A 15,036-nucleotide genomic window follows, 5' to 3' on the forward strand; every position below is an offset into this window, starting at 1 on the left:
TACAACACTTCAAATGAGGTGAAACATGTAATGTGGGTCCTTTAATGAAAGTGGTAGGATTTTGGTGAGATCCTCTCACAAAACCAATTCCACTTCTATTTGCAACGTGACCTTTATTTGCAAGGATCATGTCCAATCCCTTGCTACCGATCTTAAACTTGTTTAAGGTCTCTTTAAGTAACAAATTTTTATTTTTTATTGCTTCTAAGTGTTCACACTTAGAGCATGGAGGAGTTTGAAGACTATCAAGCTTATTTTGTAGTAAGACATGCTCTTTCTTTAATAGATTAAACTCCATACTAATAGTTCTATACTCATCAAATAATTCATGAAAGACGATAGAAAGTTCATCGAAAGATAAATTTTCATTAATTAAATCACATACCTCTTCTCCTAAAGCCATTAGCGTAAAGTTTGTCTCCTCTTTGTTGCTAGCTTCTTCACTTTTGGAATCACTTGAATCGTCCCAAGTCACTTTTAAAGCTTTCTTCTTCTTCGGTTGCTTCTTATTGGCTTGGGGGCATTTATTTTTGAAGTGCCCCGTCTTCTTGCATTCGTAGCATATTACTTGGTCCTTTTTATGTTCAAGTTTATTTTTAGTATTATTTTTAAATTTATTCTTTCTTATAAATTTTTTAAATTTTTGAGTTAAAAGTGCAATGTCATCGTCATTGTCCTCATCACTTGATGTTCCTTTCAAATGGTCTTCTTGTGATGTAAGTAACATATCCTTCCTATTCTTTGGAAGGGGGTTCTCGAGCTCTTCATGAGCATGGCACATCATTTCGTAGGTCATTAGAGACCTAATAAGTTCTTTAAGAGGAAATGTTTTAAGGTTCTTGGCCTCTTGAATGGCTATAACTTTTGGATTCCAACTCTTTGGAAGGGACCTTAAAATTTTAGTTACTAGTTCAAAGTTAGAAAAACTTTTACCAAGAGCGTTGAGTCCATTGATGACATCCGTAAAATGGGTGTACATGTCTCCGATGGACTCACTTGGTTTCATTCGAAAAAATTCGTAAGAGTGCACAAGAATGTTAATTTTGAATTATTTCACTCGGCTAGTGCCTTCATGAGTGACCTCAAGAGTTCTCCAAATATCAAAAGTCGAATCATAAATTGAAACACAATTAAATTCATTCTTGTCCAATGCACAAAACAAGGCATTCATAACCTTTGCGTTTAAAGCAAAAACCTTCTTCTTCAATTTATCCCATTCGTTCATCGGAAGAGAATATTTTTGAAATTCATTTTTGACAATAGTCCAAAGCTCGAAATCCATGGAAATGAGGAAAATCCTTATTCGAGTTTTCTAATACATGTAATCCGACCCATTAAACATAGGCGGACGTGTAATTGAATGACCCTCATGTATGCCGGAGTAAGCTATCTCTCTTGGGTATTAAACCAAATATGAGAGTGAGCCTAGCTCTAATACTAATTGTTAGGATCGGAGAGGCACTTAGAGGGGGGGGGGGGGGGGGGGGTGAATTACTACAGCAGATTAAAACTTGTAAATTTGAAAACGATTTCGTAAATGCGTAGAGATTTCAATTCGTCAATGTCTCGGAGAAAGTAGCTCGAGCAAAGTGAGAAGATGAAAACCGAAGGCTTGCTGCTATATAAATAACAGTTTCAGAAAAGTAAATACTCACACATTCAAGAAACACAGCAATTTAAAGTGGTTCGGTCAAAATGACCTACATTCACTTGTGAAGCCTTCTTCAATGAGACTCCTGACTTCCACTAGCAAATCACTTTGAAGGGGAAGGACAAATACCCCTCTTACAATCTTTTACAAGTGGTTCACACTCTTACAAATTTTCAAATAGAAAGAGGGAGGTGAACACTCAAGCTATTGAAAACAAAACTTGCTAAAGACTTTGCTAAGGCTTTTATCTCAATCTCTTGCTTCTCAAAAGTTGTATTCTATACTGAGAATTGAGGGGTATTTATAGACCTCAAGAGGATTCAAATTTGGGCTCCAAATTTAAATTGCTTTTGGGTTTCCCGGTGCTAGCGGTGCCATCGCCTATCAGTGGCGGTGCCACCGCCTATCAGTGTCTGACACTAACAGTGTATTAGCGGTGCCACCGCTAGACCTCTCGGGTTTTGGGCGGTGCCACCACCTAGTCCAGTAGTTTGCTGGCGATGCCACCGTCGGAACTCTCAAGTTTTGGGCAGTGCCACCACCCAATCCAGTAGTTTGCTAGCGATGCCACCACCGAAACTCTCAGGTTCTGGGCGATGCCACTGCCCAGTCTGGCGGTGCCACCGCCTAGACTATTTCGGTTCATTGGTTGGGCTTCAAACTTGGCCCAAACTAGTCCGAACTTGGGCCCAATTGGCCCCTAATTGGGTTATTAGATTAACCCTTAATTCTAACCCTAATTACATGCAAACTACAAAATTAAGACATAGTCCTAAGCAAGTTTTTAACCGGCAACGTCGAGTTTCCTTCCGATGAGCTTTTCGACGAACTTCCGACGGATTTTCGATACACCCTCGGATTTCTTCCAGCGGACTCCCAATAGGCTCCCAGTCTTATGGCTAGTTCAGTGAGTCTTTGGCAAGTAGCCGAACCTTCTCAGTGATCTCTGTAAACCTCCGACGATCTCTCCAGCGGACTTCTAAAAACTTTGGCAAGTCCTTGATTTCTTCTCGGTTAGTTCCAGCAGCACTTCCGACGAATCTTCGGACTCTCGACAGACTCTCGAACACCCATCGAACTTGACTCTGGTAGACTTGCTTTATGTCTTCAAGCTATCGTAGTTAATCCTGCACACTTAACTCAATAATATGGATTAGATCAATTAACCTATAAATTGATTTCATCATCAAAATCCGAGACTCAATAGTTAGAAGATTGAATGTCAGACCGAAGGAATGGTCGACGTGTCGGCATAAAGCTTCATGCCGTGAGTTTGGACATCGGACTGAAGGATCGGACATTGCGCTAAGGAGATCAGAAGTTGCGGGTGTCAACATGCCGATTGGGCAATACACTAAAGGAGAGGACAATGCACCAAAGAATCGGACGAAGAACTAAAAGAACCAATGATATACTGGACAACAAATGATTCATGCTTTGTAATAATTTGTCATAACATATATTATTATTGATGTTTTTTATTTATTAAAGTTATTTATTTCTATTATCTTGTTTATATTTATGTTTATGTATATTATAGTTGAATGTGATAACATGATTATCTTGATAAGATAAATTACATGAGTCATTGTAGATTATATTAGGAAAAACTAATAATGTTATGGTATATAAAATAAAATATGACATTGACGACATATAACCGTTATGATTCATATTGATAGTTAGACTTAATATAGTATTAGTGTACTTATTTAACTTTTTTCCAAAAAAATTATGGCTATGTATATAATATATTTTTTTAGAATCAATTAGTTAATTTTTTAAAATAAAATTTCACTTTATTTATTTTAATTTTAAAATTTTTATATTTTACCAATTAATGAGTTAAGTGAGAGAATATTATATTATATAACTCTATTTAGTTAGGTAAGATATATTATAAATCTGATTTGATTTTGATTAGGTATATCGATCAACAAAAATGAAGTTTAATTATAATAGGATTCTTCAATAGATGACCTTAATATAAGGGACTTTCCTAATAGAAGTCCCTAAGGGACTTCTTAGGGACGAAACACTAGAAATTGAAATAGGAGATCTATTCTCAATCTCATTAAATTCCTATTCTATCACTTATAATAGTCATAAAAAGATAAAAAGAGAAAAGACAATTCTCGTTCTCCTTGCGGATTAGAATCACTATGTCGCTTATGATCTGAAGACGATAAATAAAGATTTTTTAAATAACATCGAAAGATACATGTAATTATGATGTTGATCAATCGTTATTTAATTTTAATTCTAACATTACATAAAATTTTCATACTTAATATATATATATATATATATATATATATATATATATATATATATATATATATAATCATAATCTTTCGATTCTCTATCTTTCCTGTTTTTTCTTTTCTAAAGGAGGACAAGTCTATTTTCATGTATTTCCAGTAAATCCTCAATTCCCTGTCGGATAAAAACGTCCTAAAAAATGGCATTAAACCTTCTAATATCAAAGAAAAAAATATTTCTCATTTAGTTTTTGACAACTTACCATAAGAACCACTCCTAAATCCTTCGGTACTTTCATAAAAAACTTTTAATATTTACATCAATATCATTGACCTTTATATAAATAAAAATAAATTAGTCATCTTCTTTCCAAATCATTATTCATTAGAAATCAAGGATACAATTCGTCGATATTTTGGAATGATCGGAGGGTCATGTCATATTCAGTACGAATAAACCTATTTTTCTCACGGAAGAGATTTGGTATCTATTCAAAATAAGATGATTGATATCTTCTATCTTTCACAAAATTAATTTTTTTCGTTGTTCATATTAATTCAGTTAATAATTTTATCCCTCTTCATCTTTAGTCTATAGTTACTGCACCACTGGTTAATTTGTCAATAATATTCTCAAACATAGGATGCTTTCTTTTGAAGAGAGTATAAGAGTAAAATTTTGCCCCTAAAAATGCTAAGGTCTAAGAATCAAAGATATTGCCTTTGCTATATATTTGGTCTAACATTAGATGCATCCTTCCCATCCTTTGTAGATTCGATGTCGGTAGTCTAAAATCCTCGACTCCTAATATATTTGAAAGTACATTTGCCACACCATCTAATAGACTAGGATTGGCTTGAGGAAACTATGGGTTCTGGCCATAATATTCTTTTTTCACATAAATATGATTATCTAATCTTCTCTTAAATTAATTGTCCACATTCTTTACTTTTCAGGACATTGATAACTATCATTATGTTATAAGTAATATAACATAAGTAATAGGTGTTGGAAGTTTGATGCCATTAACAAAATATTTTATCCTTACTTTGTCGATAACATTAAAAGTATTTATCTTTTACTTGGATCTGATGATCGATGACAGGTGGGCTTAAAAGTTTGCACCCTTCAAGGGCTTAAAAGTTGGCACATCTGTCTCCTTCCCAAACTATTATGTTAATCATTATCCCTCCTATTTAATTCCTAACTCCCTATTTAATTTTACCACACTGTAACATGTTTTCATTCTAATCGGATGTTAGCACCCTCTAATCGTTTCAGTAAAGAGCTAAACAGTAACGGACACGGAAGGAAAGCGGCAAAAAACGAGAGAATCTATGAGCCATCTCAAGCACTTGAGAAGGAAAAGGAGGGGAAAGGCTTAGAGACAATAGCTTTAACGGTTTCGAAGGATTAGTTCTGCACAACCAGGCTGTAGACGCATGGTCTCCTCCATTCAACAAGCAAATTGTTATCATACTTGATAAAATCTTTAGAGGCATCTCTGTCTGATTTTTCATAAATTGAGGAGGAGAAGAATCATCTGTAGCCATGGTTGTACATCATCTATAACCATGTTTTGCTGCTTTGTCTTCGAGTAACGGTTAATAGAAGAAGACCGGGGAGGACCGGAGTACTTTTTGCTAGAGTTGGGACCGAATAGTGAGCAATAAATTATTAAAAACATTTATATGTACGAAATAAATAAATAAATAAAAAAAGAGTAGTTCTGCATCACTAAGAATTAATAGAGTTATATCACATATACTGAGTCTGACTCATAACATAAAAGCTTAAAATTGATGGCAAATATGACATATATTTACTCTAATCAGCTTTACTCAACTCATATTTATTTGATTTTTAACATAGTATCAAAACCACCTGAACAAATCTGATCTGTATAAGTAAAAAAGAAAAAGATTAATAGATGTATATGAGGAAATATGTTATAGAGTTAGAAAAAAATATAGTAAAGTTTTATAGAGAAAGATGTAGAAAATATTTATAAGCTTAAGATGAAAGAAGAAAGATGACTGAAAGGATAGTCTCAAATTGCCAAGAATTTAAATAATCAAATTACATTAATTAATTTTAGTCGACAAATTATATTGGATCGAATTCATATCATGATGATCAGTTTTATTCAGACTCATGTTTTGTTAGAAATATCTTTATTAGATTTCTAATAAATGACCTCAGTTTAAACTTCCCGAGTTTTTTTTTATCCATCGTGCCGTGACGACACTTGTCTCACTTCACCATAACGTGAACTCACAAGTTGACGTCCAACACTGAAAGCAAAACGGTGTTTTTTTTTTTTTTTTTTTTTTTTTTTTTTTGTGTGTGAAAGCATAAGGTTGTTAATTAATGTAAAGATCTTAAAAAGATTTAAAAAAAAAAAAAAAGACTTTAGCACCCAACTGCAGGACAATTCTATATAAAATATTTCTCATATATCCTGACATAAACAGTACCATGTTTATATCAACCAACAAATGCTTTAATATTTTAATGAATCCCATGCCATCTTCAGTGGGAAAACCACTCACAAAAACCCCTCCTTGCATCATGTTTCAACAAGCTATACATCATTTGCAATTGACACCGATGAAGACGCTCCTTTATACATAGTTTCTCAAGCCGAGAGGGAAAGAGGAGGATGACAGAAGCAACAGAAAAGAATATATATATATATATATATATATATATATATATATATATATATATATATATATATATTTATTTATTTATTTATATGATACGGTTTACACCCAACAAAGCAATTTAGTAGATTCTTCTGCTGCACAGGCTTGAAGGATAAGAAAAATGTTGGATCCACCTCAAGAGACTCTTGGTAGCTTTCAAGCATAGCAACAATTTCATAAAATTGCAGCCTTTTATCTGGGTTGGTAGCCCAACACCTACTCATGAGATGGCTGAACGCCAAAGGGCATGAAGCCGGCAAGGCCGGTCTAGCATTCTGCAGCAACCAAGTACTTGTAAGGTGTAACAGAGCCAAGTAATCAAATTTGGGGATAGGAGTTCAAGTTTCCAGCATCCCTTCTAACAAATCGTGCATGAAAAAAATTGCTGTTTATTTTATCTTGGTTGTCATCTTTTGATGGTAGAATGAAGTTATGGATCTCACTAATTGGCCTGTGTGTCAAATCATGTGGTGTGATGAACAATCAGTAGAAGAACTACTTTGGCTTTTTCGATTCTTCCAATTAGAAAGAGAATTTAAGTCAACAAGCCAAAAAAAACAAGCAGTGTCGTCGATCATGTACCTTGTGCGCGACGGCATAAGCAGCTTGTTCAGGAGTCATGTCGTGGAACGGGATCAGTGCTGTTAGTAGTTCCCATAGAACAATGCCAAAGCTGTACACATCAACTTTTCTCGTATGAATCTTTTCCTTGATCATTTCAGGAGCCATCCATCGATGTGTGCTCGTGAAACCCTTTCCACTGCCGCACTGAGATTCCAAGCATGAGATTCCGAAATCTGCAACCTTCACTGATAGATCTTCTCCAACAAGGATGTTTTCCGACTTAAGATCACGATGAATGATTCCCTGGGAGTGAAGGTAACTCATGCCACGAGCAATATCGAGAGCTAGTTTGAGGACCAGACTGTAAGGAAGCGAGTGAGGCTCATGATTGTGTAGGTATTTTCTAAGAGAGCCACCTGCCATGTACTCGGTGATGATGCAGAAGACGGGAGGTTTCTTGCATGCTGCGACTAACTGCACATCAAAATCCGGATGATGGATTTGAGTTAGCACATGCACAAGTCTCATCATGAGCAACTTGGACAACAAAAGAATGAAGCTTTCGGTAAAAAATTCAGCAGAAAAGTTTTAATCTTCTTAACTTAGTTTGAAAGAAACACTAGAAAGTTGTGTATTGCTGCCAGTAAAATTACATTTCTTCCATTCGAATCAAGTTACTCTCACTCATCCTTCTACACTTTCTCGGAATGCTTTTATCCTCTATGTTGCAGCTATGATTGAATTAAATCGAATAACGAGTCTTCTTCGGAGGCATAACAAAGTGCAGACTCTGTATTTAAGGCCTAACTTATGGAACAAGAGGCTAGCAACTAATTCCCAAAGCATTGAAATCTCTGTTATAGCGCACACACTCCTCAAGATTGACTAATTCTTGTGAGAAACTCGTACAAAAATGCTAGAAATCAATACATTATATCATGCACAAGATCATGAATGCTGTAAAAGAAGTTGATTCAAGAAATAAATCGTGGTATACCACAATGCAAAGACATATAAGCATGTTGGTAAAACCTTAATGAAACATTGTTAAAAGAAGAAGTCGGCTAGTGACATGTGGACGCTTGCATGGTTGAAGAACAATTTATGGTGGTTTTAGAAAGGGATTTTAGATGCTTGCATCAACAAAGAAGTAAACTTTTCATCGACACCATGGCATTCATTGCAATACCGAACAAGGGACTACTACTATATGAGTAATTGATCTGTGGAAATCTTGAGAAACACAACAGGACTTGGTAGAGGCTGTAGAGAATCATGAAATCTAACAATGAAGCAGCTCAAATATAAACCAATCATGGCTAAGTTACTGAGAAGCGACCAGGAAATCAAGTAGATACCGTGATGATATTAGGATGATGGAGGCGAAAGAGTAGAGCAACCTCTGAGGTGAACTGCTGCTCCAGAGCAGCGGCCAGGGCGGGATCCTCCTCCGGCTGGCTCATGAGCTTAATGGCGACTTCTCTCCCCTTGTATCGCCCGTGATAGATCCGGCTATGTCGCCCCGTGGCGAACTTACTCCCGATGAGCAATTGGGACATGTCGGCGCTCCATCGCTCCTCACTGCCCACCTTAATCTCGCCGCCGGAGGACACCAAGTACTTGGACCACGACACAGCCCCCCTGTACTCGCTGAGAGAGAGCTTCCTCTGCCTTCTGATCGTCGCCCCAGTCGATTTCTCCTTAAAGCAATCAAAGATCTTCATCTGGTTCAACAGTGTCGCCGATCATTTATTCCCACCACTAATGAGTAACTCCAGGCACAATTCCCGTCCTCGATCAGCTAATTTAGCTCAAAGATCTCAACTTTACTGTGTGAAAAGGTTGAATCAAGTTTAGAAATCAAGCAAATCAAGAATACTGCTCGAATCCACAATTAATGCTCTCCATTCGCCTGCATTTCGTAGATTCTGTTCCCTTGTACTGGGAGCTTCGAGGAGCTATGTGCAATTGCACCACAAAAACATTCAGATCAAGAAGGCGCCTCTGCACCAGCACATATTCTCGCTTCTACGTGTGCATCCAAAGGAACCCTTTTCTCTCTTTCAAAGATGCTTGTACTTCTTTTTTGCCTGTTCCTTTGAACTCGAACGGAAGACGGAAACGATTGGATCAAGATGTCACCTTTACAGAAGAAGACCAATCAAGCATGTTCACTCTAGTACGTGGTGGATCCAAGGAACCACCTTTTCTCCTATAAAGCTGCTTACACTTCCGCTTCTCTTCTTCTTAGCTCAAACGGAACCAGGAAAATAATCAAATCAAAATGGCACCTTGACACCGAAACCGAGAACACAACCCTGGAAAAAAAAAGATATCCACACTAGTACGTGCGGATCCACAGGGAAATCTTTTATCTCCTACAAAGCTGCTTACACTTCCTCTTTCCTTCTTCCTCTGAGCTCAAATGGGAGCGAGAGAAGAAGGTTGGAAGCTTGACGACGAGCTCTCTTCTTTATGATCCTGAGGAGGTGGGAATGGAGGAGAAGGGAAGAGAAGGAGATAGAGGAGGAGGAGCAGCTCAAGGAGAAGAGGTGTGTTTGGGCTTGATGGTGAAGAAGAGAGTGGGAGTAACGGGGTAGGATGTCCGGCTCGGCAGATGAAATCAATGTTCTTTTGCTCCAGGAACGGGACCAAACTCCCCACCTTCCCTCCAGGAACCTGCCCCTAATAGTTTCCTTATATTTCGCAATTGCCATTCCTTTGTTGGTATTGCATGATGGTGGAAATCATATTAGCTACCTTTTAATACATTATATGATTTTGGTAAATTTCGAGCTTATGCTGGAATTAAGGATAACAAAAAATTTTATTTCTTTGCTATATATTATTATTAGGCCAAAGACGTAGGTGGCAATTACGTTATTCTTGCAAATTGCGAGAGGGTTTCTCTTACATTGGGGAGATGCTTCGGTTTTGTGGCCCCCGCGTGAGACAGGAGCTGTACGATGAGGTTCGACTTCTATGACTGGGTCGATGCAACAACTGCGGAGGAGCGATGTGTACATTGGTTCCTTGTACCATCTCAGATGTCGCGTCCAACATCTGCTCCAATGGGAGGCAACTCATTCCCTGATGGGTGACTCGGCCTAAGGATGAAAGATTCACCGTTTAAGGACGACATGTAGGACTAGCCGTATCACTCCCTCCATATACGGCCTCATTACCATCCTCACCCTCTCGCTCTCACCTCAACCGTTACCCGCTTAAATGAGACCAAATAAGGAGTGCATGCGCAGGACAAGGGTGGGAGGGTTGGTAGGCCCCACTTAGCCCTTAATCCCTAACCTTAATATGAGGCCATTAAATATATCAAATACATGGGGATGTTCCTTTTGATGCACACCATTATATTGCTCGAGGGGAGTGAATAAGATCGTCTTAGGATTGCATGTGATACGTACAGACAAAGTACATGGACTTGTCACCATATCATGCCAAGACCATGTTATGGGCACGTGGACGTGTCGCCAAACTCCACAAATCTTAATTCTTCTCGCCTGCCAACTACTACTACTGGTGGCATTTTTTCCAATACCAAAATAATAATTCATAAATCAAAAATTAAATATAAATTAAAACATAATCAAAATATAATTTATATGATTCGATACTTTTATTTGTGTCCATGAAAAATATGAATTTTTTTTACTTTATAAATTTTATCTCATATAAATTTTAAAACAATATTTATTTATTTTTATCCTTTTCATATTTATTATAGAGAAACTCTTAGAGAGATATAAGTGTGTTTATTTATAAACGTAACCAAACTCTAATTCTTAAATTTTTTTATTTCTACGTAAAAGATCTTTGTATAGTTGGATTCTTTATCCTTTGGTTTTTTTTTTTCTTCACATAAAAAATCTTCCTATACTTATTATGTTGATAACTGGACGATGGATAAAGTTTGTGTGTGTGTAAAATAGTAAATTTAGGCTGCAGAAAGTGAAAAAAAAATATATAAAGAAGGTGCGATGGCTCAGCTGAGATGTGGGTTTGATGAGAGTAAATGTTCAAGTCCCACCAATCACATAAGTCCAAAGGTTGCCACAAGCCCAGGTCATATGCTCTGTTTTGAGGTCAAACGTCAGTCATGCACTGAAATCTAGATCATCGTACCGTCTCTCTATAAAAATTGAGGGTATTTTTATTTTTTTCTTCATAATCTTACTATTATATCTATTAAATTTTTTTTACTATATAAATATCCTAGTTATTCCTGGATAGAGTAGCAAGAAAGATTGGGCAAAACTCTTTTGTAAACCCTATTATATACTTGAGTTTTCTTCTCCTAAAACTTAGAAAGAGTTTTAAGGGAGTTGTGTGAGGGATGCTTTGCAAAAGAATGTTGTAAAAGATTTTCTTCTAAACTTATGAAAAGGAGAAGAGGGGTGTAAAAGGGTAGTTGGTCTTTGCCTTTTGAAGGAAGATTGATAGTGGATGCCAATGGCTTCGATGGAAAAGGAATCGGGAGTGAATATACGTCACGACGACCGAACCACTATAAAATTTGGTTTGTATTTCTTTTGAGCAATTTACTTTAACTATAAACTGCCTTCTTATTGCTTTCACTACGCTCCCTTACGCTTCCAAGTTAACATCTTCTGAGATTAATTTTCAATGTACGAAAGATTTACAAAACCGCTACACTAATTCACCCCCCCCCCCCCCCCCCCTCCTCTTAGTGCCGACTTGTTCCTAACAGAGTAGAGTCATCTATTTACTATACGTAGCAAGCAATCTCATCCTTGCTTGCCCCTTCCTTAGGTGTGGGCATTACTATATCAAGGACATACGCGATTTTCTTTGCCATGAGAACAATTCTAAAGTTGCGAAGCCAATCCATATAATTCAGACCAATGAGGCAGTTAACATCAAGTATGTCATGTGAGGGATTTGAAAGTGATATTTTCTGAAAATAAAGATGTAGTAGAAATAAATAACATGCAGATTTTGCATCGTTATAAGATGAGTCTGATTCGATGATATACCCTCGAGAGACTCGACCAAGCATACCTTGTCCTCAGGTCACCGATGACATCTATATGTCGTAGGCAAGATAGCAAATTGTGATATAGGTAAGTCTCAAGGGACTCAACCAACTCAACATACATCGAGAATCGATCCCTACCTATAACGATGAAAGGTCACATGGGTTAATCTAACTGCCTCACGTTTACCGACTTAATATTATCAAGAGAGGGAATTTTAATTTGATGTTCTAATATGACATAACACACACATACATATTTAATATATATCTACATCACATGCAAATATATATACACATATCTAGTAGGTGTACAAGCAATCACACATCACATGAGTAATCACACCAGATGATCATGGACCATAGCCTAATATGATCAAGCTCGATCCAATAGGGCTAATCACTCACATCAAGATCTATATGTACAGCGGTGCATCTACATGCCCTATGATCATCCATCTCATCCTCGTCGATTATGTTGGCATCTTGACGCATCTCCCTACATCACGATCGTCTGTCTCGTGGGTTCTGCTATCGCTTCCATGCTCCCGCTACGCCTACTTGTGTGATTACAACTAAATCATAGGCACGTAGGCCCGATAATAAACAAGAAAAATAGAGACACGTAGGCCTCAATAATAATAATAATTACATCACATGTGCACACATCATACGATACATGTTCATCTGTCCATATTATACATCAGATGTACACATCATCATTACATAGGACTACTAGATAATAATAATAGTTAATTAAACCTTTTAATTAACTAATTTTTTTTCTAAAATTAGGGACATGTAGGAAATTTTCTAAATTATGAGAGATATTTTTATAATTTGGACAAAAAGACAGAATTTAAAATTTCTAAAATTCCGAGGGGTAAAACTATCTTTTGCCCCAAAAAAACCCTATCCCCTTCCCTATAGTTGCATTGTGGTTGTTGCAACCCTACCAGCATCGGCCACTGCGCGGGGAGGAGGCGCCGCCCCCCGTAGGCGGGCGCCACTGCAAGTGAGAGCCCCTATGGGTAGGTCGCCTGCGAGCAAGCGCCACAACCCGCAGGCGGCTCACCCTTTAGCGATGCCCCCTTTTCGGGCAAGTGCTGCTCGCACTTGCGGGCAAGTCGCTCGTAGGCGCCGCACCCAAGCACTACCCATCTTTGCGGGCAGGTGGCTCATAGGCGTCACCTGCCATTGCAGGCACCACTGCAAGTGGCCTGCCTACTGCAGGCGGCCTGCTTACAGTAAGCCGCCAACAACAAGCCATCGACACAAAGACGGGCAACGTTGTAAGTAGTGTTTGGCCACTTCTGCGAGGCCAACAACAGTTGCTACCCTTTCTCATCTTTTATGTCAATGATTTTGACATCAAAAGTCTTCCTAAAACATAATGCACGTAGTTTAAAATCAATCTTTTGCACGAACAACTTAGCTCTGATACCACTGTAGGAAAATCTATGGGTGACATCACATGCACAGTAGAAGAATAAAAAATAAAAAACCCAAATTTCCCAAAAAGGTGTTTATCGTTCTACGAAGATTAGTGCTCAAAATTCGTAAAATTAAAAATCACGCGTGAGATAGTTGTATTATCGAGGATATCCTTGAATCCCTGTAGATCTATAGAAGAGGATGAAGGAGATCAAGCATCCTCATCTCCAACGGTGATCCACACAATATGTCTACGACAATGCTCATTGAATCGCTGTCCAAATCTCCACACCTGCTACCTGAGGAGGAGAAGGAGAGAGGAGAATAGGAGGTGGCAACTAAGAAACCTCTAGCTTATGGGTGTTTAGTTCCCTCCTATTTATATAGGCTCCCTACCAACTTAGCCCTAATGGACCCTACCCTATTGGGTATTAGATCTCCATCCAACTACCCAAGTCTCTTAGATTAGTGGATCTCTATCCAATAATCTCTTATTAGCTCTTATTAGATCTCTTCCATAGGATCCAATAATTCATGGGCTTATTGGTTATCCAATAAGATAGGGGCTCTAGCAGATATCTCATATCTGAACCTTTACTTGTCGCAATGCCTACCATATATATATGACCCTTTAGGCCCAATATCGAGCTGGCTATGAGCCATACCTATCAAAACTCCTTCTGGTTTAGTGAATTATTACCTCCATAATAATTCACTTGATTCATCGTTTGCGAACATACTAGGCCACTATGTCGTAACCATAGATGATACAAGGGAATCCAATCCTTTTGACCTATCTATCCTCAATTATCATGTACCTATAGTCTCTCATCCATCTAATACCTCAGAGATCATATATCGGGTATGGTACTATTAGGCCCATACAGTTTCTACTCGAATCTCGCTCTAATTGGATTCGTCCAAAGAACTCTTTCTCTCTCAATCTGAATGACCCTAGCTAGAGATTTGTTTAAGCAAGAACACATGGGATATTCTTCTCATGATACCGAGAGTGCATGATCCTCTATCGATACTCAATAGTCTTCGTAAAGTTTGTTGCCACTCCCAATAATCGGTTGTGCTAGATCTGAAACTTCCAAGCTTATAAGTCTGGTATCAAAGAGTGGAGTACTCATACAGGACATCCTTGGTATCTCAAGTCTAAGGACTAGGTATACCACTGGGATAATAGAATCGTTGTTTGATAATGACATATTATTAACCATCTAACATTCCGTGAGCGGATCATTAGTGAACTCATTCTCCAATGAGCACCTATACTATAGCCCTAATGTTCCCACATGAGTAGCTATGAGACCAACTACCTCCATCATATGGATGGGTATATAGCACACCAATATATTCAGTTATCTCGATGTCCCTTTCGAGTAACCTTTGATCAAGAT

General features: G+C 37.7%; 1 protein-coding gene across 2 annotated transcripts; it reads right to left on the reverse strand.

Annotated features, from left to right (window-relative positions):
• Positions 1-6,382: 6,382 nt before the first annotated feature.
• On the reverse strand, positions 6,383-9,772 carry LOC135587747 (serine/threonine/tyrosine-protein kinase HT1-like). Of its 2 annotated transcripts, none has more exons than XM_065079483.1 (3): positions 8,586-9,772; positions 7,204-7,659; positions 6,383-6,896 (listed from the first exon to the last, which is right to left on the reverse strand). In XM_065079483.1, exons 1-3 carry the CDS (start codon positions 8,907-8,909, stop codon positions 6,660-6,662), a joined length of 1,017 nt encoding a protein of 338 aa, XP_064935555.1. In that variant the 5' UTR covers positions 8,910-9,772; the 3' UTR covers positions 6,383-6,659. The 2 variants fall into 2 exon arrangements, with proteins under 2 accessions (XP_064935555.1, XP_064935554.1); XM_065079482.1 differs by having other exon boundaries at positions 6,385-6,896; positions 8,544-9,772.
• Between the last annotated feature and the right edge of the window lie 5,264 nt (positions 9,773-15,036).

This window comes from Musa acuminata, chromosome BXJ1-8 (assembly GCF_036884655.1).
Source record: "Musa acuminata AAA Group cultivar baxijiao chromosome BXJ1-8, Cavendish_Baxijiao_AAA, whole genome shotgun sequence".
Taxonomy (NCBI): Eukaryota; Viridiplantae; Streptophyta; class Magnoliopsida; order Zingiberales; family Musaceae; genus Musa; species Musa acuminata.

Excerpts from the sequence above, each read along its gene's own strand:
- LOC135587747 (XM_065079482.1), bottom strand. The coding sequence starts at position 8,909 with ATGAAGATCTTTGATTGCTTTAAGGAGAAATCGACTGGGGCGACGATC. Across the intron at positions 7,660-8,543 it reads ATCATCCTAATATCATCACG|TTAGTCGCAGCATGCAAGAA; the intron begins GTATCTACTTGA and ends TTTGATGTGCAG. Across the intron at positions 6,897-7,203 it reads CTTATGCCGTCGCGCACAAG|AATGCTAGACCGGCCTTGCC; the intron begins GTACATGATCGA and ends TGGTTGCTGCAG.